At 38.0% G+C, this 21,125-nt stretch overlaps 2 protein-coding genes across 13 annotated transcripts in view; one reads left to right on the top strand and one right to left on the bottom strand.

Moving 5' to 3' along the window:
* The window catches only part of ABCB4 (ATP binding cassette subfamily B member 4), a 75,573-nt gene extending 73,033 nt beyond the window's left edge, over positions 1 to 2,540 (top strand). For all 11 annotated transcript variants that reach the window (XM_027573573.2, XM_027573568.2, XM_027573569.2 and 8 more), the window contains 2 exons: positions 1,713 to 1,859; positions 2,293 to 2,540. In XM_027573573.2, coding sequence (XP_027429374.1) covers positions 1,713 to 1,859; positions 2,293 to 2,499 — 354 coding nt within the window. In that variant the 3' untranslated portion in view covers positions 2,500 to 2,540. The remainder of the gene's footprint in view (positions 1 to 1,712; positions 1,860 to 2,292) is intronic.
* A 1,032-nt stretch (positions 2,541 to 3,572) lies between these two features.
* The window catches only part of CROT (carnitine O-octanoyltransferase), a 49,038-nt gene continuing 31,485 nt past the window's right edge, over positions 3,573 to 21,125 (bottom strand). For both annotated transcript variants that reach the window (XM_027574887.1, XM_027574888.2), the window contains exons 13-18: positions 20,868 to 20,998; positions 12,308 to 12,431; positions 11,049 to 11,127; positions 10,867 to 10,960; positions 10,630 to 10,749; positions 3,573 to 5,385 (exon numbers count right to left, since the gene is read on the bottom strand). In XM_027574887.1, coding sequence (XP_027430688.1) covers positions 5,265 to 5,385; positions 10,630 to 10,749; positions 10,867 to 10,960; positions 11,049 to 11,127; positions 12,308 to 12,431; positions 20,868 to 20,998 — 669 coding nt within the window. In that variant the 3' untranslated portion in view covers positions 3,573 to 5,264. The remainder of the gene's footprint in view (positions 5,386 to 10,629; positions 10,750 to 10,866; positions 10,961 to 11,048; positions 11,128 to 12,307; positions 12,432 to 20,867; positions 20,999 to 21,125) is intronic.

Genomic DNA, 21,125 nt, shown 5'->3' with positions numbered 1-21,125 from the left:
TGCAGAGCCATTTAATTTTGATAAGGTCCAATATAATCTTTCCTTTTGCGATTGTGCTTTTGGTATCAAATATAAGAACTCTTGCCTAGCCTAGGCCTTCTAGGTCCTAAAGAATTTCTCCATTTTTTTCCTTTAAAGTTTTATGATTTTACATTTTAGTCCATGATCCATTCTAAGTTCTTTTCTGTATAAGGTTTTTCTTTCATGTTGCATTTTATTCCTTTGGAGAGGACATATACTCTCCAGTTATGGTCCCAATTCTCCCCTGATAGCTTGTTATAGCTGCTCTGTCTGTAGCCAGAGTGCAGTGAAGTCAATATGGATTTGAAAAATAAGGAAAAGTTCAGTGAAACGATTTTCTTCAGTAATGGATAAAGGTGAGTACTCCTGCAAAGATGATTTGAAGCCACTAAAAGTGATGGCAGTGATCATTAATCTTGTGGTACTGATCTAGCTTCGTATTCTGCTGTAATGAGCAATCACACTTAAAAATTTTCAAACCCTATGGACACCAGGGTGGTGTAGTCAGTTAAGCGTCCGACTCTTGGTTTCTGCTCAGGTCATGATCTCAGGGTTATGGGATGGAGCCACATGTCGGGCTTCCTGCTCCGTGCAGAGCCTGCTTGAGATTCTCTCTGTTCCTCTCCCTCTGCCCCTCCTGCTTGTGCTCTCTCAAAGAAAGAAATCTTCAATGAAAAACAAACCTTTCAAACCCTCCATGTTAGTTAGCCTTACCCTTAACAGGTAGTCACGGACTTCAAAGATAGGATTTGATTAATAGAAAAACTTTGCTGAGGGGCGCCTGGGTGGCTCAGTTGGTTAAGCGACTGCCTTCGGCTCAGGTCATGATCCTGGAGTCCCGGGATCGAGTCCCACATTGGGCTCCCTGCTCAGCAGGGAGTCTGCTTCTCCCTCTGACCCTCTTCCCTCTCGTGCTCTCTCTCTCTCAAATAAATAAATAAAATCTTTAAAAAAAAACTGTGCTGATACTGGACTTTAGGACATTAATTCACATTACTACATAAGCGCTGCAGTACTTCTTTGGCTCTTTATTAATTCTACACGTTTTCAGCCTAGAATGTTCTTTCTCATGATCCAGCTTCCCAACATATGTACAAAGCTGTCTTTCCTTCATGCATTTCTCCCTCTGTTCCTCCCTTATCTCTATAATTTTTATTTGCTTCTTTTGATCTTTCATATGCATGTTGCATATACCTCTCATTCGGTACATACTGGACTTTAGACTGAATGTGATACATTCAGTTTTTCTCATCGCATTATAAATTCCTTCAGGGTAGGAATTTTTGTATTTCTCAAAGTTTTTGGTATAAGAATAAACTAGGCTCCATGTGGGTCATATGAATGTTTCACATTAAATATCTCTAATCTTTTTAGGACCCAACACATAAGATCAATTAGCATTATGAGAATGGTAGGAATTTGGGGATTCAGTGCTCAAGTTGCTGGTTGCAGAAGACCACTAAGAACTAAAGTAACTAGTTTTCTAGTTTGACTCTGAAAATGAGTATTCTCTTAAGTGGGAAAAATACTAAATGGATCACTATGTAGCTGTTATAGCAACTTTTGTTTATAAATGTTTTTTCCTGTGTAAGTAGAACTATCAAATATTAAGAAGTACAAGTTTATGCAGTATACCATTAGTAATTTTTTGGGTTAGGACTTGATTAACTTTACTAATGGCTAACTTGCAGAAATATGAAACAAGAGTGGGCGATAAGGGAACTCAGCTCTCAGGAGGTCAAAAACAGAGGATTGCTATTGCTCGAGCCCTCATCAGACAACCTCAAATCCTATTGTTGGATGAAGCTACATCAGCTCTGGATACTGAAAGTGAAAAGGTGGGGCCTCTCTGCTCAAGTTCCATTTCATTTGTACAGTAGAAGTTTTTTGGTCATAAAAAAATAGAAATTTACTGGTTATATTTTGAAGTAAAAAAAAAACCTTATTCCTTCCAGTAGTTTCCAAATTTTGTAAAATGATCTTAATTTCATAAGCCAAAAGAAAAGCATTCAAAAGAAAACTGCCTACCTCACATTTTTAGCACCTTAATCATGAAAAACTAGAAGATAAAATAATACAAGGGAACTAGTAAGATACATTCATGGACAGAAAATTTAAATACTTGTGATTTAGTGTGAGAATTAGTTTTTAGACTAAAAAGGAACTAACTAGACTATAATGCCATTTATGTAAAAATACACATGCATAATAAAAGGTAACATTTTGCTGGGATGGTAAAGGTTTAAGACTTCTGTTCTGATTCACCATTAGATTGTCCAAGCAGCCCTGGACAAAGCCAGAGAAGGCCGCACCTGCATCGTGATCGCTCACCGCCTGTCCACCATCCAGAACGCAGACTTAATAGTGGTGTTTCAGAATGGCAAGGTCAAGGAGCATGGCACGCATCAACAGTTGCTGGCTCAGAAAGGCATCTATTTTTCCATGGTCAGTGTCCAGGCTGGGACACAGAACTTATGAACTCTTGTTAGATCTTAAAAATAAATTCAAATTATAACTTTTTCTGACTTAAACTAGAAATCTTTTACAAATCATAAGATACAGGTATATCTTATTCCATATCAATTTAGAACATCCCATTTGTTGATATGATAGCATCTGAAATTTAAGAGTAAAAGGTGGTAACCTGTCTTGATGAGGTATAAAAACAGCAGCCTAGCTCTTGAGTTACCAGAAACATACAGAGAAAGCAAAGTTCAGATATAGAAACTCGTAGAACTTACAGAAATCACAGATCCAGGGAAACTTCTTATGGTCCTGAACAGTTGGGTAGATGACAGGATGGCTGGGGAACAATTTTCACAAGAACAAACGAAAAATATTTTGTTCCAATGCCTACTCTCTCCCTTGCTGACTTTCCAAATTATTCTTTTGGGAATGGAGGGTTTTTTTTTTTTTTTTGAAATAAATGTATTCCCCAGCTTTATCATCAAAGTCCAAGAGAAATGAGATAGCCCTTAGGCTAACTTTACAGACACACATCTGTTCCATAAAGCAAAAAGAAAAAAAAAACCAACCAACCAATCACATACCACTGAATATCTCTGAAAATTTTAACTCAATAAAAATTTCAATTATCGCAACTGCAATTTGAAACACTGGCAAAAACAATGAAATGCTGAGGTTCTATAGCATCTCCATTACTTTTTATCACTAATTTGCCCATAATATGCGTAGACAGAGCACACACGCACACACACACAACGTAAATCCAGGCCACCTTTAGAAGCTAACCACACACTCTTTTTCCTTACGTTTCCATTTGTTTTCTTTATAATTAATTCGCTGAAGCAGTGAATTAACTGGCACTATCTCAGGTTCTTAAGGTCAGTAAATTACCCAAACTAGTAAGTTCCTCTATCTGTAACAAACCACATCTTACCAAAGACGCTTTCAAATGAAACCATGTGTATAGTGGACTAAATTTCATATTAACCAAGAGAAGAATGGGACAAGGGGTACATTACCTCAGGGACTCAAAAGCCTCTGGAACTAACTCTACAGGTTTGGGTAGAGGCCCAGAAATCTTTTTGTAAAAAGCATTCCAGGTGATTTTTAACTTCAGGCAGTTTAGGGAAACATGTTAGAGTATCACAGAAGCGGTTTCTTGGCAGGAAGTGAACACTTTCTAAAATACCCATCTTTAGACATTATTTAAAAACCACCAACCGAATGATTCTAAAAGCCATCGCAGTGTAGTATATAAAATTGTACTAGTGAGGAAAAAGTTCCACAGTATAGAATGGGAAGAAGAAATCTGTTAGGGATATATCAAGTGCCACAGAAGCCAACTCAATGTTTTCACAAACAATAAACCAGTCTTACCAAATTCAGAAGATAGGAAAATTTAAAGGATGTAAACAACCAGTAACTACACTGTAATCTTGATATACAACATTGCTACAAAAACGGCCCCCAGTAAATGCGCCTACTTATCTACATTTATAAAATGACTTTGCTGTTTTCTCATATCAAGAGATGACACTTCCCCCCCGCCCCACTCCTTGAATCTAGACTGCTGTTACAACTTTTCACCACTAAAATGCAAAGTAAGTAATATCCTGTGACTTCACAGCCTAGGCCTCAAGAGGCCTTGCAGATGCTACCTTTCTCTCTTAGAACACTCCCACTGCCAAGTACCTAAGGCAAGGCTAGAACACTGAATAATCAGACTACATGGACAGAGTCCCAGGTACCAAGTCCTCAGGCTGCAGGGGAGGCATCTTCAACTTTACAGCCTCGGTCCAGCACCCTGATGAATGCAGCTGCATAAACAAACTCCAGCAAGACCAGAACTATCCAACTGGGCACAATCAACTGATACAATCATGAGAAATAATAAATTGATTTAAGACAGTAAGTTTTGGGTGTTTTTTTTATACAGGGTAATACACAACTTAGACCAGAAAGCATAAGGTCAAACAGGAGTAGATTAGTTATCCAAACACGAAATAAGAAGCTACATGACTGAGAACTTTATTTTCTATTTTGAACAGCAGGAAAAAAACCTGTAAAATCCTGAGAATTTGATTCAGCAATCTTCAAGTCACTAACTTTAATTTTAAAAATAAGTGCTTTAATTTTACATTCACAAAACTAAGTTCAATATACTATAATGAATTTTGTTAGGGTTTTTCTGTGTGTGCTTCAGAGTATAAACCTCCCTCTAATTCGTCTGTCCAAGAGAAGCTCTACTTTTGATGACCATTAAATTGTAGTGGTCTTTGCCATCAAACACAGTAGGCTTGTATCCCTGTGGTGAATGTGGAAGGCAAGGATTTCAGGGAAGTTAACATCTTATCATGTATTCCATACCCTTTGGCAACTAGGAAATGTTAAAGTGCTTGACAGACCCTACACAATGATGTTCAGAGAGAGGATTTATAACCTATATAGGTAACCAACAAAAATACTTCTAAGTTAGAGTAAGACTTGCATTATTAAAATTTGTACATTTGCATTGTTGAGGCTTATCTTCAACTTTTGCATAGTTCTATATTTCATTATACCAATTTCCATTGCTACTACAAAAGAGGAAGCTTAAAAATCCTATTTTTATCTTCCTATGTGAGAATAAATTTAGAGCATGATTCTATTAATTTACTAATTACTACTAATCTACTAATTACAAGTTTCCTTAAAATATTCCTTCATATCTCACATCATCAACCCACTCTCCACACCCAGTTTAATATTTTTATAAATGCTAAATAAATGATTAGTCTCTAAAGATGAGCAGTATTCATCAGCTGCATCATATCATTGAAAGCCTGAAACACCAGCAGAACTAGCTTTTCCGCATCAGTCTCTGGACATGATTTCCAGGCTGAACAGGCCACAACAAACCTGTGAAGCACAAATAAAAAATGAGTAAGTACTATGCAAAAATCACAACACAGAGAGGCTCCAAATGGTGATGATGAATACAGCCATGACCTTTACTCCATCTAGCTATTCACATATCAAGTGTGAATTCTTGCTTACATTAGGTAAATGTAACTGGACACAACTGAAGGTAAAACCATATGTATACATAATGCTAGCAATACCTAATCTGTGTGACTGGAGACTAAGGACAACAGGAACAAAAAATTAGCCAGAGCTCAAGAGTGCTTTGGAGTAAGGTCTTCCTCTGTTCAACCAACCCACCCACCTCTTCCTAAAAACAAGAACAAAAAAACCTTCCTAACATTCCATAATGTAATGAGTTTGAGAGTGAATTCATGCCACTGTTTGCACTGAAACTTGAACTATTTGGGGAGGGTATGTGCTATGGTGAATACTGTGAATTGTGTAAGACTGTTGAATCACAGACCTGTACCTCTGAAACAAATAATACATTATGTGTTTAAAAAAAGAAGAAGATAGCAGGAAGCAAAGAATGAAGGGGGAAATCAGAGAAGGAGATGAACTATGAGAGACTATGGACTCTGAGAAACAAACTGAGGGTTCTAGAGGGGAGGGGGGTGGGGATATGGGTTAGCCTGGTGTTGAGTATTAAAGGGGGCACATACTGCATGGAGCACTGGGTATTATATTCAAACAATGAATCACTGAACACTCCATCAAAATCTAATGATGTGGGGCGCCTGGGTGGCTCAGTTGGTTAAGCGACTGCCTTCAGCTCAGGTCATGATCCTGGAGTCCCGGGATCAAGTCCCACATCGGGCTCCCTGCTCGGCAGGGAGTCTGCTTCTCCCTCTGACCCTCTTCCCTCTCATGCTCTCAATCTCTCATTCTCTCTCTCTCAAATAAATTAAAAAAAAAAATCTTAAAACAAAACAAAACAAAAAACAAAATCTAATGATGTGGGGGGCGGAGCAAGATGGCGGAGGAGTAGGAGACCTGGATTTTGTCTGGTCTCAGGAATTCAGCTGAATAGGGATCAAACCATTCTGAACACCTACAAACTCAACAGGAGATCAAAGAAAAGAATAGCAGCAACTCTCTGAACAGAAGAGTAACCACTTTCTGGAAGCAGGGACCCAACAAGAGGCAGATCCGGGGAGACCCCCCTTTTTCCCTGGGAGGAGCGTCACGGGAGCGCACCGCAGGGATCTGCTGGGTTTGGAGACTCCACACGGGGTCGGGTGCCAGAGACAGAAACGCTCGGTCACAGGCCGGGTGAGCATGGAGTGCGGCTGGAGACCAGGGAGACAGGAATGACTGACTGCTTTTCTCTGAGGGCACACTGAAGAGCGGTGCCCCAAGTTCTCGGCTCCTCCGGGGCGGAGATTGGGAGGCCGCCATTTTCATTCTCATCCTCCAAAGCTGTACGGAAAGCTTGCAGGGAACAAAAGCTCCCGAGAGCAAACCGGAGCAGATTCCTTAGCCCGGACCGACAAGGGCGGGGCAATTCCGCCTCCGGCAAAGACATTTGGGAACCAGGGCAACAGGCCCCTCCCCCAGAAGATCAGCAAGAACAGCCAGCGAAGACCAAGTTTACCGATCAATGAGAACAGCACATCTCCAGCGCTAGGGGAATACTGCACAGAGAATTCATGCCTTTTTTTTTTTACCATAATTCTTTAGTCTTTCAAAGTTAATTTTTTTTTAACTTTTTTTTTGAATTTTTCTTTTTCCCTTTTTCAACCAACATCTTATCAATCCCCTTTTTAAAAAAACATTTTTATTTTTCATTTTGAGAGTCATATTCTATCCCTTCATAGTAGTTACCCTTATTTTTGGCATATATATATATATATAAGTTGTTCTCTCTTTAAAATTATGAGATACAGTTTCTTCTAACAGATCAAAACATACCCTAAATCTCTAGTGTATGGCTTTGTTCTAGTCTCCTGCCTGATCACATTCTCACCTTTTTTTCTTTCTTTTTTTTTAAATCCTCTTCTTTCTTTTTTCAAACACCTTCTTACCAACTCCTTTTATAAAATTTTTTATAATTTTCATCTTTACAGTCATATTCCATCCCTTCATCGTATCAACTCTTATTTTGTACATATACAAGTCTTTCTTTCTTTAAAATTTTGGGAGGCACTTTCTTCTAACAGACCAAAATACACCCAAAATCTAGTGTGTGGCACTGATCTATGCACCAGCCTGATCATACTTGATCATACTCTGTTTTTTTTTTGTTTTTGTTCTGTTTTTGTTTTTGTTTTTCTTTTTCTCTTTCTTTTTTCTTTCTTTCCCTTTCTTTTCCCCTGGTTTCAGGTCTTTTCTGATTTGTTTAGAGTATATTTTCTGGGGATGTTGTTACCCTGTTAGCATTTTGTTCTCTCATTCATCTATTCTCCTCTGGACAAAATGACAAGATGGAAAAAATCACCTCAACAAAAAGAACAAGAGGTAGTACCGTCTGCCAGGGACCTACTCAATACGGACATTAGTACGATGTCGGACCTAGAGTTCAGAATCATGATTTTAAAGATACTAGCTGGACTTGAAAAAAGCGTGGAAGTTATTAGAGAAACCCTTTCTGGAGAAATGAAAGAACTAAAATCTAACCAAGCCAAAATCAAAAAGGCTATTAATGAGGTGCAATCAAAAATGGGGGCACTAACTGCTAGGATAAATGAGGCAGAAGAATCAGCGACATAGAAGACCAAATGATGGAAAATAAAGAAGCTGAGAAAAAGAGAGAGAAACAACTACAGCATCACGAGGGCAGAATTCGAGAGATAAGTGACACCATAAGATGAAACAACATTAGAATAATTGGGATCCCAGAAGAAGAAGAAAGAGAGAGGGGCAGAAGGTATATTGGAGCAAATTATAACAGAGAACTTCCTAATGTGGGGAAGGAAACAGGCATCAAAATCTAGGAGGCACAGAGAACCCCTCTCAAAATCAATAAAAATAGGTCAACACCCTGACATCTAATAGTAAAACTTATGAGTCTCAGAGACAAAGAGAAAATCCTGAAAGCAGCTCGGGAGAAGAGATATGTAACTAATCTTTGACAAAGCAGGAAAGAATGTCCAATGGAAAAAAAGACAGTCTCTTCAACAAATGGTGTTGGGAAAATTGGACAGCCACATGCAGAAGAATGAAACTGGACCATTTCCTTACACCACACACAAAAATAGACTCCAAGTGGATGAAAGACCTAAACGTGAGACAGGAATCCATCAAAATCCTAAAGGAGAACACAGGCATCAACCTCTTCGACCTCAGCTGCAGCAACTTCTTCCTAGAAACATCGCCAAAGGCAAGGGAAGCAAGGGCTAAAAGAACTATTGGGATTTCATCAAGATAAAAAGCTTTTGCACAGCAAAAGAAACAGTCCACAGAACCAAAAGACAACCGAAAGAATGGAAGAAGATATTTGCAAACGACAGATAAAGGGCTAGTATCCAAAATCTATAAAGAACTTATCAAACTCAACACCCAAAGAATGAATGATCCAATCAAGAAATGGGCAGAAGACATGAACAGACATTTTTCCAAAGAAGACATCGAAATGGCCAATAGACACATGAAAAAGTGCTCAACGTCGCTCGGCATCAGGGAAGTCCAAATCAAAACCTCCATGAGATACCACCTCACACCAGTCAGAACGGCTAAAATTAACAAGTCAGGAAACAACAGATGTTGGCTGGGATGTGGAGAAAGGGGAACCCTCCTACACTGTTGGTGGGAATGCAAGCTGGTGCAGCCACTCTGGAAAACAGTATGGAGGTTGCTCAAAAAGTTGAAAATAGAGCTACCATACGATCCAGCAATTGCACTACTGGGTATTTACCCCAAAGATACAAATGTAGGGATCGGAAGGGGTACATGCACCCCGATGTGTATAGCAGCAAGGTCCACAATAGTCAAACTGTGGAAAGAGCCAAGATGTCCATTGACAGATGAATGGATAAAGAAGATGTGGTATATATATATACAATGGAATATTATGCAGCCATCAAAAGGAATGCGATCTTGCCATTTGCAATGACGTGGATGGAACTGGAGGGTGTTATGCTGAGTGAAATAAGTCAATCAGAGAAAGACATGTATCATATGACCTCACTGATATGAGGAATTCTTAATCTCAGGAAACAAACTGAGGGTTGCTGGAGTGCTGGGGGGTGGGAGGGATGGGGTGGCTGGGTGATAGACATTGGGGAGGGTATGTGCTATGGTGAGTGCTGTGAATTGTGCAAGACTGTTGAATCACAGATCTGTACCTCTGAAACAAATAATGCAATATATGTTAAGAAAAAAAAAAGGAGAAGATAGCAGGAGGGGAAGAATGAAGGGGAGTAAGTCGGAGGGGGAGACAAACCATGAGAGATGATGGACTCTGAAAAACAAACTGAGGGTTCTAGAGGGGAGGGAGTGGGGGGATGGGTTAGCCTGATGATGGGTATTAAAGAGGGCACGTTCTGCGTGGAGCACTGGGTGTTATGCACAAACAATGAATCATGGAACACTACATCAAAAACTAATGATGTAATGTATGGTGATTAACATAACAATAAAAAATTAAAGGAAAAGAACTAATGATGTAATGTATGGTGCTTAACACAACAACAACACCAAAAAAGAATACAGCACTTGAAGACAGTTCAAAAAAGAAAAAAAGAGAGAAAGGGTAAGAGGAGAGAGAAGATGTTTCTAGAAAAACCAGACAGAAACTCTCTTGGGACAGGTCATGTCTTCTACCATCTCCCAAACTCTCAAAGACCACTGAGAAGAGACGGCTGGACTATATGAATGAGGACCTCCCGAGCCTTTCTACCAATTTCATATTATCTTGTTCTCCACCAAGTTATAGTATTTTCTTTCTCTTTCCACAAACCTCATACAACACAAATGAAGTGCATCTAAATTGGTAAAACATTCTTTTTTTGAACATAAATTAATTTACTTAGTCTCTTATCTTGGTCACATCAGTACTATCTATGACTACACGAACCACCACATATATATAGGCCATCAAATTTTATCTGAACTTAGCATAAAACACCTCGGGTAGAACAAGTATGTTAAAATGTCTACTGGGTTCTGAGGATGATGATGGTATGTCACTGAGCAACTTTAAATGGTGTTCTGCACAAAACGCCTAAAGGACTGATTTCGCCAAGTGTCCCAAAAACAGGACAGCGAAACAAACACACATTAAATACCTAATAGCCTTACCTGTCATCTCTGATTTGGTAGAAAAATCCATAGCCATTGTGGACCATGGGAACCACCACTCCCAGGGTTCTTAAATAACCGATCAGACTTGTTGAGAGAACAAAGTTTCCACCTCCACCACTGTGTGGCATAAAGAGAGGATATTTTACTAGGCTGACAGAAACTTATATTGCTTCTGAAGAGCTTTTAACCATCAGAAAAAAGGATTTGATGGATCAAAACACTACATTATATTACCTTTTGGAGAAAAGTGGGTCTGTAAAGAGTTCTGGAACAGGAAGACCTTCCTCTTTTGCTATGAGTAAAAGACCTAAAAGATGACGGTCAAATCCTGCAATGAAACGCCAAGTATGAAGGTATGAAAAATTTTTCAACATGAGACAATTTTTTTAAAGTCAGAATAATTCCAATGTAGGTACCTTTTCCAGCTGAAAAATCTTTCATCATTTTATTATGTTTTGCAAAAGCTTGTAACATCTTCTGCTGCCGCTCAAGAAGCTGAGTTAAAAATCAAGACATACTTTAGTAAACTATAAAGAAACCAAATTTAAAAAACCCTGAATTCAATGTAATTGAACATAATTTGGGTAATCTGAGAGAGAAAAGATTTCTAGAAAGATGTTAAGACACATGCTTCTAGGGCACCTAGGTGGCTCAGGCATTAAGTGTCTGCCTTTGGCTCAGGTCATGATCCCAGGGTCCTGGGATCGAGCCCTGCATCGGGCTCCCTGCTCAGCGGGAAGCCTGCTTCTCCCTCTCCCACTCCCCCTGCTTGTGTTCCCTCTCTTGCTGTGTCTCTCTCTGTCAAATAAATAAATAAAATCTTTAAAAAAAAAAAAAAGACACATGCTTCTCTATATTTTCCTTACTTCTACTGCCTTTTCTTTCCTATACTCTCCTTCATCTTGATGATTTCTTTCCAGGAAAGGAAAATAGGAGCTTCTGGGTGGCGCTGAAATAATACTCATTAAGTGTCAAAACAGAAGCAACTAGGATTTCAAAACTAACACAGAGCTGTTCAAAAATGATAATGAAACAGTTCTATGATATTAAAATAAATGAACCTATGTATAACCATGTCTATCAAAACTAAAGAATATGACACCAAAACAGCAGTGGGAAGGAACTACCCTGTTTAAATGGTTTAAAAAAAAAAAAGGACAGGGGCACCTGGCTGGCTTGGTTGGTAAGGGATGCAACTTCTGATCCCAGGGTTGTGAGTTTGAGCCCCACACTGGGTACAGAGACTGCTTTAAAAAAGTATAAAACAAAACACAACTGTTCTGGTTCCAAATACATGAAAACAAGAATCTGTGATCTCAAAAACTTTCAACCATATCAAGAAAAGCTTCCTCTGAAGGCACTTTGGGACAGTCTGCACTTTACTGGTATTATTCTAAAGGTAGATCAATAATAGTAAAATATTCATGGTATTAAAGATACTTTGCCTAGAAAGTGACACAAATGGGCTTCTTCTCATGTCTTTCCTGTTTCATATTCTTTCCAAGTATACACTTCACTGGTAAATGAATGAATGCTTTGAAAACTCGAGGGACAAATATCTGCAAGTATTTTACTGATCCAGGGGAACTGAAGCAGACAAGTTAGTTATTCAAGGACTAAGGTTCCTTTAAACAAGTAAATAATTACTGTGCATTTTTTTCCTTTCAATACTCACACCAGTAGAAGGATCCTGCATGGACTGGCACCACCCAAGAGCTTCTACTGTACACGTGCGCATAGTCTCTGTTCGGCCATGGTAGAAATACCTTGTTGTAGCAGTCTCATAGCAGCTACCAGGGCTACAAGAAAAAAATAAATAAATAAAAGAACATGTCATAAGAAAGAAAATGCTCAGGGCGCCTGGGTGGCTCAGTTGGTTAAGCGTCTGCCTTCAGCTCGGGTTGTGATCCTGGAGTCCCGGGATCGAGTCCCGCATTGGGTTCCCTGCTGAGCAGGGAGTCTGCTTCTCGCTCTGACCCTCTTCCCTCTCGTGCTCTCTGTCTCTCATTCTCTCTCTCTCAAATAAACAAAATCTTAAAAAAAAAAAAAGAAAGAAAATGCTCAAATATTATTACAAAGAAAGTTTACCTAATAAAGCCGGCTTTTGGTCAGAGACTAAGTTCTACCCTACAGACCACTGTTCAGACATTCAGTAACAAAGAGACTACTTTCAGTAATTCAAGAGTAAAAAAGTACTCTATCCACAGGGCCTGGTACAATATGGGCTGTTTCAAAGGCTTGGCTGTGGTCAGGTTCTGTAGGGCGGTGTGTCTGTGGTAGGTGGCCTCCAAGATGCACCCCCAGTGATCCTTGCCTCCTGGTAGTAATACTCTGTGTAACTCCTCAGTTTGAGTATGAGATGGACCTTGTGATTTGCTTCTAATGAAAAGAACAGGACAAAAGTGATAGGATATCATTTCTGAAATTAGGTTACAAAGAGAGATCTTACTTGGTCTCACTTCCTCAGCATGAGGAAAGCCAGCTGCCATGCTGGAAGGTGCCCTACAGAGAGGCCAGGATGGTGAGAAACTGAGGGAGGCCTCTGGAAAATAACCTGAAGGGAACTGATCTCTTCTAGTAATCACAGGTGAGCTTGGAAGCAGATCCCCGCTGAGGAGCACCTTCAAATGAGAAAAAGAGCTGAATGACACTCTAACTACGACTTCAGGAGACCTGAAGTCAGGGGCACCCAGCTAGCCTGCACCTGGGTTCCTGTGAGACAGAAAATAGGAAATAACGTCTATTGTTTTCTGCCACTAAGTTTGTGGTAAGTGTTCTGCACTTACAGTAGATGACACAGAGTCCTTGGCCTTTAGTTCCTTCACATACTACATGAATGATGGCAGAATTAAGGAAAAGCATTCTCTACGAAGTTCCCCCAGAGTGCTGACTGCATTAAAGAACGATGTACACAATTTTAGATATAGAGCTCTCTTACTTAACATTCTTATTCTTGGTGGTTGGCATTCAGAGTTAAAGAGATCAAATGGATGAGAGGAAAAGATGCGAACATGGGCAGTAAGACGGCTCAAACAGAATTACTAAGCCTCTTCTGCCCAGTGTGTCTATATGGCTGTCTCCCTGAGCTGAAATAGTATCCTTTTAAAGTATGAAGGAGAAAGTGTAAATAAAAACACTAAAATTCTTTAAAAAAAAAAACATTTAAAATGAAAGCCGTAAATAAAAATATCACTGCTCTGTAACCTCTAATAAAGAAATAGATCTTGGTTAGGATCACCAATGCTTACTAAAACCATTAGGTAAAAAACTCAGGGAGGAAACTTTGTAATGGACATTGGCTAACAAATCCACTCTTAATCTCAACAGGATGAAACAGAAAACAAATGACATTAATTATTTGACTTACTGCGGAAAAAAAATAATAAAAATAACTGGTTCTTACTCTCAAGTCTCTAGATCTAACTCTGAGCTTATAGGAAACATGGGAGACAGAGCAACATGTTTAATAGTTATTTTTATTTGACTTAGAAGGCAAATGCATAAAACAATAATATAAACTTTATCAATGGGCCATGTATAAAGATGTAATCTGTGGCAAAATAAAGAGGGTACAGAGATGTACAGAAGCAGAGTTTTGTATACTACTAAGCTGTTATTATTCAAATGAGGTTGTTATAAATATAAAATATGAATTGTATTCTCCAAGGTAATCATGAATAAAATAGATAAAAAATGTGAAGAAAAAGAAGGAACTCAAAATAGTACATTATTAAAAAAATCAAGCAAATTAAAAAAAAAAAGGAGATGGAAGAATTTAGAAACAAAAACCAAATAAGACCTACAAGAAAACATAGGTAGGTGGCACAATTAAGTATCTCTTTATCAGTAATTATTTTAAATGTAAATAGATTAAACTATTCAATCAAAGGCAGAGATTGACAGGATGGATTAAAAAACCCATAATCTATGTATGTGCTATCTACAAGAGATTCACTATAGATACAGACATTAAGAGGTTTAAAGTAAAAGGAAGAAAAAAGATACTCCATAAAAATAGTAAGTACAAGAGTTGGAGTGGCTATGTTATCAGACAAAATAGACTTTAAGTCAATAGGATTAAGAGGCTAACAGAACATTACATATTAATAAAAGGCTTAATTCATCAAGAAGATGTAACAATTATAAAAATATATGCACCTAAAAAGAGCCCTAAAACACATGATGGAAGTACTGGCAGAATTAAAGAGACAACCAGACAGCACTCCAATGGCAGTTGGAGACTTTAGTATCCAACTTTCAAGAATGGAGATAGCCCGGGGAGCCTGGGTGGCTCAGTCGGTTAAGCGTCTGCCTTTGGCTCAGGTCATGATCCCAGGATCCTGGGATCGAGCCCCTAATTGGGCTCCCTGCTCCGCGGGGAGCCTGCTTCTCCCTCTCCCACTCCCCCTGTTTGTGTTCCCTCTCTCACTGTGTCTCTCTGTGTCAAATAAATAAATTTAAAAAATAATAATAACAGATATAGCCCATGTAGACAGGGGATCAATAAAGAAACAGAGCACTTGAACAACAGTATAAATAACCAAACCTAACAGATATATAAAGAACATGCCACTTCATAAAAGAATACAAATTCTTCTCAGGTGCACATGGAACACTTTCCAGGAAAGACCACTGAGTAGGCCACAAAACAAGTCTCAATAAATTTAAAAATACTGAAATCATACAAAGTATCTTCTTCAATGGAATGAAGCCAGAAATCAGTAACAGAAGAAAAACTGGAAGATTCACAAATATGAAGACATCCAACAACACACGAACAACCAATTGGTCAAGGGAGAAATCACAAGGGAAATTAGAAAATGCCCTGAGATGAATGAAAATGAAAACGCAACCTATCAAACCTTATAGGATGAAAAGTGTTCAAAGGGAAGTTTATAGCTGTAAATACCCGCATTAGAAAAAAAAAATCACAAATCAATAGACTAAGTGCACACCTTAAGGAACTGGAAAAAAGGAGAGCAAAGTAGACCCAAAGCTAGCAAAAGGAAGAAAATAATTAAGACTAGAGATAACCAAAATATAGAAATTAAAAGTTAACTAAATTTGGTTCTTTGACAAGATCAACAAAACTGACATTTAGCTACAATGATTAAGAAAAAAAAGGGGGTAAAACTCCAATTACTAAAATTAGTTATGAAAGAAAGGGCATTACCGCCTTTACAGAAATAAAAAGGGTACGAGAATACTATGAACAACCATATACCAATAAACTGGATAATCTAGATGAAATAGACATATTCTGACAAAACACACCAACTACCGATTCTGACTCAAGAAAGAACAGCAATCTGACTGGACTTACTGTAAGGAAGGAAATGAAAATGTAATAAAAAACCTCCCAACAAACAAAAGTCCTGGACCACATGACTTCATTGATGAATTCTTTTTTTTTTTAAAGATTTTATTTATTTATTTGAGACAGAGAGAATGAGAGAGAGAGAGAGAGAGAGAGCACATGAGAGGGGGGAGGGTCAGAGAAGCAGACTCCCTGCCGAGCAGGGAGCCCGATGCGGGACTCGATCCGGGGACTCCAGGATCATGACCTGAGCCAAAGGCAGTTGCTTAACCAACTGAGCCACCCAGGCACCCCTCATTGATGAATTCTAAGACTCAAAAAATTAACACCAATCCTTTTCAAATTCCTCCAAAAAACTGAAAAGGAAGGAACATTTCCTAACTCATAGTGAGGTCAGCATTACCCTGATACCAAAAACAAAGACACACATTTTTCCAAAGAAGACATACAGATGGCCAACAGACACATGAAAAGATGCTCATCACTCATCATCATGAGGATGTGGAGAAGGGAAACCCTCTTGCAGTGTTGGTGGGAATGCAAACTGGTACAGCCACTCTGGAAAACAGTATGGAGGTTGCTCAAAAGTTAAAAATAGAACTACCCTACCATCCAGCAATCACACAACTGGGTATTTATCCAAAGGACACAAACACAGTGATTTGAAGGGGCACATACACCCCAATGTTTACAGCAGCATTATCTACAAAAGCCAAATGATGGAAACAGACCAAATGTCCATTGGCTGATGAATGGATAAAGAAGATATGGTATGTACAGATTACTCAGCCATAAAAAAGAATGAAATCTTGCCATCTGCAACAACCTGGATGAAGCTAGAGAGTATTAGGCTAAATCAGTCAGAGAAAGACAAATACCATATGACTTCACTCATATGTAGAATTTAAGAAACAAAACAAACAAGCAAAGGGTTGGGGGTGGGAGGGGAGAAGGAGACAAACCAAGAAACAGATTCTAACTATAGAGAACAAACTGATGGTTACCAGAGGGTAAGTACATGGGGGATGGGTCAAATAGGTGATGGAGATTAAGGAGTGTACTTGCTGTGATGAGCACCAGGTGTTGTGTGGAAGTGCTGAATCACTAAATTGATTCCAAAACTAATACCACACTGTGTTAACTAACTGGAATTTAAATAAAAGCTTTAAAAAATAGACATTACAAGAAGACACAATAGACCAATATCCCTTTATAAATAAAGACACAAAAATCTTCCAATTACTAACGAACCAAATTCAGCAGGATATTAAAAGGACAATACACCACGCCCAAAGGGGATATATCCTAGGAATGCAAGGGTAGTTCAACAAATGAAAATCAATGTAATACTCCTTGACAAAGGAAAGCATTTGATAAAATCCAACACTCCCCCATAATAAAAACACTCAATATACTAAGCATAGAAATAATCTTCCTCAACATGATAAAGGATATTTATGAAAAACTCACAGCTAACATCATACTCAATTGTAAAAGACTAAAAACTTTCCACCTAAAGTAAGTAATATGACAAGAATAATTCAGCGTACTATTGGGTGTTCAAGCCAAAAGAAATAAAGGGCATCTAAATTGGAAAGAAAAAAGCAAAACTATCTCTATCGACAGATGATTTGATCTCAAGTCTACAAAACACTATTAGAATAAACAAATTCAACAAAGCTTAAAGACACAAAACCAACACAAAAATCAGCTGCATTTCCATACACTAGCAATGAATGACCTGAAAAGAAAATTAAGAAAACAATTCCATTTACAATAGCATAAAAAAGAATAAAATTCTCAAGCTTAAACTTAACCAAAGAAGCAAAAACACTATACACTGGAAACTACAAAACACTGCTTAAAGAAATTTTAAAAAACATAAATGGAACAGGGCTCTGTGTTCTTGGATTGGAGACTACCTATCATTAAGGTGACAATGTTACCCAAAGCAGTCTAGAGATTCAAAACCCCAACACTTCTGCAAAAATGGAAAAACTCATCCTAAAATTCATATGAAATTTCAAAAATAGCCAAAACAATCTTAAAAAGAAGAACACAGGTGAAGGACACACACTTTTGGATTTCAAAACTTACTACAAAGCTACAATAATCAAAATAGTATGGTACTGACAGAAGAAGAGACATATAGACCAATGAATAGAATTGAAAGCCCAGAAATAAATCTTTACATCTCTAATCAACTGATTTTAAAGAACATCTAGACCATTCAAAGAACAGTCTCTTCAAAAAATAATGCCAGGAGGGTTAGCCTGGTGATGGGTATTAAAGAGGGCATGTATTGAATGGACCACTGGGTGTTATACGCAAACAATGAATCATGGAACACTACATCAAAAACTAATGATGTAATGTATGGTGATTAACATAATAAATTTTTTTTAAAAAATGATGCCAGGATAACTGGATATCCACTAGCAAAAGAATGAAGTTGGGCCCTTACCACACACTATACACAAAAATTAATTCAAATAGTATCAAAGACAGGTGCCTGGGTGGCTTAGTCAGCTAAATGTTCGACTCCTGATTTTGGCTCAGCTCATGATCTCAGAGTCATGAGATCAAGCCCCGCATTGGGCTCCATGCTAGGCATGGAGTCTGCTTAAGATTCTCTCTCTTCCACTCCCTCTGCTCCTCCACCTCCCCCACCGCTTGCACTCTTGCTCTCTCTCTAAAAGAGAGAGAAAAAAAACACACCAAAGATATAAAGTAAGAGCTAAAACTATAAACCTCCTAGAAGATAATATAAGGGTAAAACTTCATGACACTGGGGCGGGGGGTGCTTGGGTGGCTCAGTCAGTTAAGCCTTCAGCTCAGGTCATGATCTCAGGGTCCTGGGATTGAGCCCCGCATCAGGCTACCCACTCAGCAGGGAGCTTGCTTCTCCCTCTCCCTCTGCCACTCCCCCTGCTTGTGCTTTCCCAATCTCTCTGTCAAATAAATAAAGTCTTAAAAAAAATAAAAATAAAACTTCATGACATTGGATTTAGCAATGATTTCTTGAATATGACAACAAAAGCACAGGCAACAAATGAAAGCAAAATAGATAAACTACTTCAAAATTAAAAACATTGTGCAAAGTATACCACCAAGAGAGTGAAAAGAAAACCTACAGAATGGGAGAAAATACTTGCCAATCACATATCTGATAAGGGTTTCATATCCAGAATACATAAAAAACTCTTACAATTCAACAACAAAATGACAACCCAATTACCAAAAGCACAAAGAACTTTTATAGACAGTTTGCCAAAGGAGATATACAAATGGCCAATCAACATATGAAAAGATACACAACCTCAGTCAATAGGGAAATGCAAATAAAAACCACAAGGAGATATTACTTCAAAACTAATAGTTATAATTTTTTTAATGAAAAAAATAAGTGTTGGCAGGGATATGGAATAATTGGAAACTTTGTATAATGCTGGTGGGAATGTTAAATGGTATAGCCGTGGTGGAAAATAGTTTGGCAGGTGCTCAAAGAGTGAAAAAAAATTATCACACAACCCAGCAATCCCACTCCTAGGTATAGACTCAAAAGAAATTAAAACAGGGACTCAGATACTTGTATGTGAATGTTTACAACAGCATTACTCACAAGAGCCAAAAGGTGGAAATAAAACAAGTGTCTATCAACAGACGAATGGGTAAAGAAAATGTGGTACATCTACATAGTGGAATATTTAGCCATAAAAAAGGATGAAGTTCTTATTCTACAATATAGATGAACCTTGGAAACATTATCCTAAGTTAAATAAATCAAAGACAAAAAGACAAATATTGCATGATCCCACCTAGAGGAAATACCTAGAACAGGCAAGTTCAGAGACAGTGAAAGTAAATTAGAGATTACCACGGGCTGAGGCAAAAGGAGGAGTAAGAAACTATATATGCTTAATGGATATAGTTTCTCTATGGGGCAATGAAAAAATTTTGCAAATAGACGGTTGTGATGGTTGCACAACACTGAGAATGTAATTAATGCTACTAGATTATATACTTAAAAATGGCTAAAACGGAAAGTTTTTTTTCATATATATTTTACCACAAGAAAAAAAAAGATAATCAACTGCTTAATGCAAATAGTAACAGTGTATTGTGAGGCTTACTATATATGTAGAAGTATAATATACAACAACAACAGCATAAAAAACAGGAGAAGCGTTCTGTTTTAAGGTTCTTATGTTACACTTCAAGTGGAAAATGTTACTTGACAGTAGACTCAGGTAAGTTAAAGATGTATTTTATAAACCTCAGTGCAACTACTAAAGACAAAACGAAACGAAACAAAAGAGTACACCTGACAATGGAGATAAAATGGAACAATTAAAAAACAACACTATGAGTTCAAAAGAAGATAAAAAAAAAAAATCACATAGGGTAAAAAGAAAACAAAGAGCAATACGGTAGACTTAACCCCAACTTTACTGATAATTATATTAAATGCAAATGACCTAAATATCCCATTTAAAGACACGTATTCTCAGACTGGATATTTAAAAAGCAAGATCATGGAGCCTCTAATTCTGCCTAGGATGTAGAAAGTCACAACATACCATCTCTCCTATCCTAAAAATTAGTAAAGACTGGATAATCTATAAAAACATGAACCCATGAGGAAACTGAGGCTACAAGAAAACCAAGTGATTTGAATTCCAAAGAACAGTAAAACCTCTCTTAGAAGACAGCGGACACTTTAGGTGATGAAAAACAAGACTGTAAAAGTGTCACACATCAAAAATCTAATACACTGAAGATGGAAGTCCAAATTAGGACATGGTGCCACTTGGGAAAAAAGTCAGGAAAAAGACTGGGGAGTGAGGATGGAATAGCTATGCTAAAGATATACCCTTGGACTTCAAGATTCTGAAAATGGAAAATGAATGGTCCTCACCGTCCATAAAGTCTATAATAGGCCAGCTGAAGTCCAAGCTGAATAAATGTATCAGGGTGAAGCATCTTCTTCTTGGTTAGCTTTTTGCCAAAAGGTGTAAAGGCATACGCCACAACCTGCAGATCAGATGCCTAACAAAAAAAAAAATTAAATGGGAAAAGTGAAAAATCAGCCAAGAAGAACACCCCAAAGATAACCAAATCATCATTTGCATTAATCATTACATATAAAAAAATTAAAGGTATCAAAGCTATAATT

Source organism: Zalophus californianus, chromosome 12 (assembly GCF_009762305.2).
Source record: "Zalophus californianus isolate mZalCal1 chromosome 12, mZalCal1.pri.v2, whole genome shotgun sequence".
NCBI classification, from domain to species: Eukaryota; Metazoa; Chordata; class Mammalia; order Carnivora; family Otariidae; genus Zalophus; species Zalophus californianus.
Note: the sequence above shows the minus strand (reverse complement) of the source record. Positions and strands in the feature narration are given on the sequence as shown.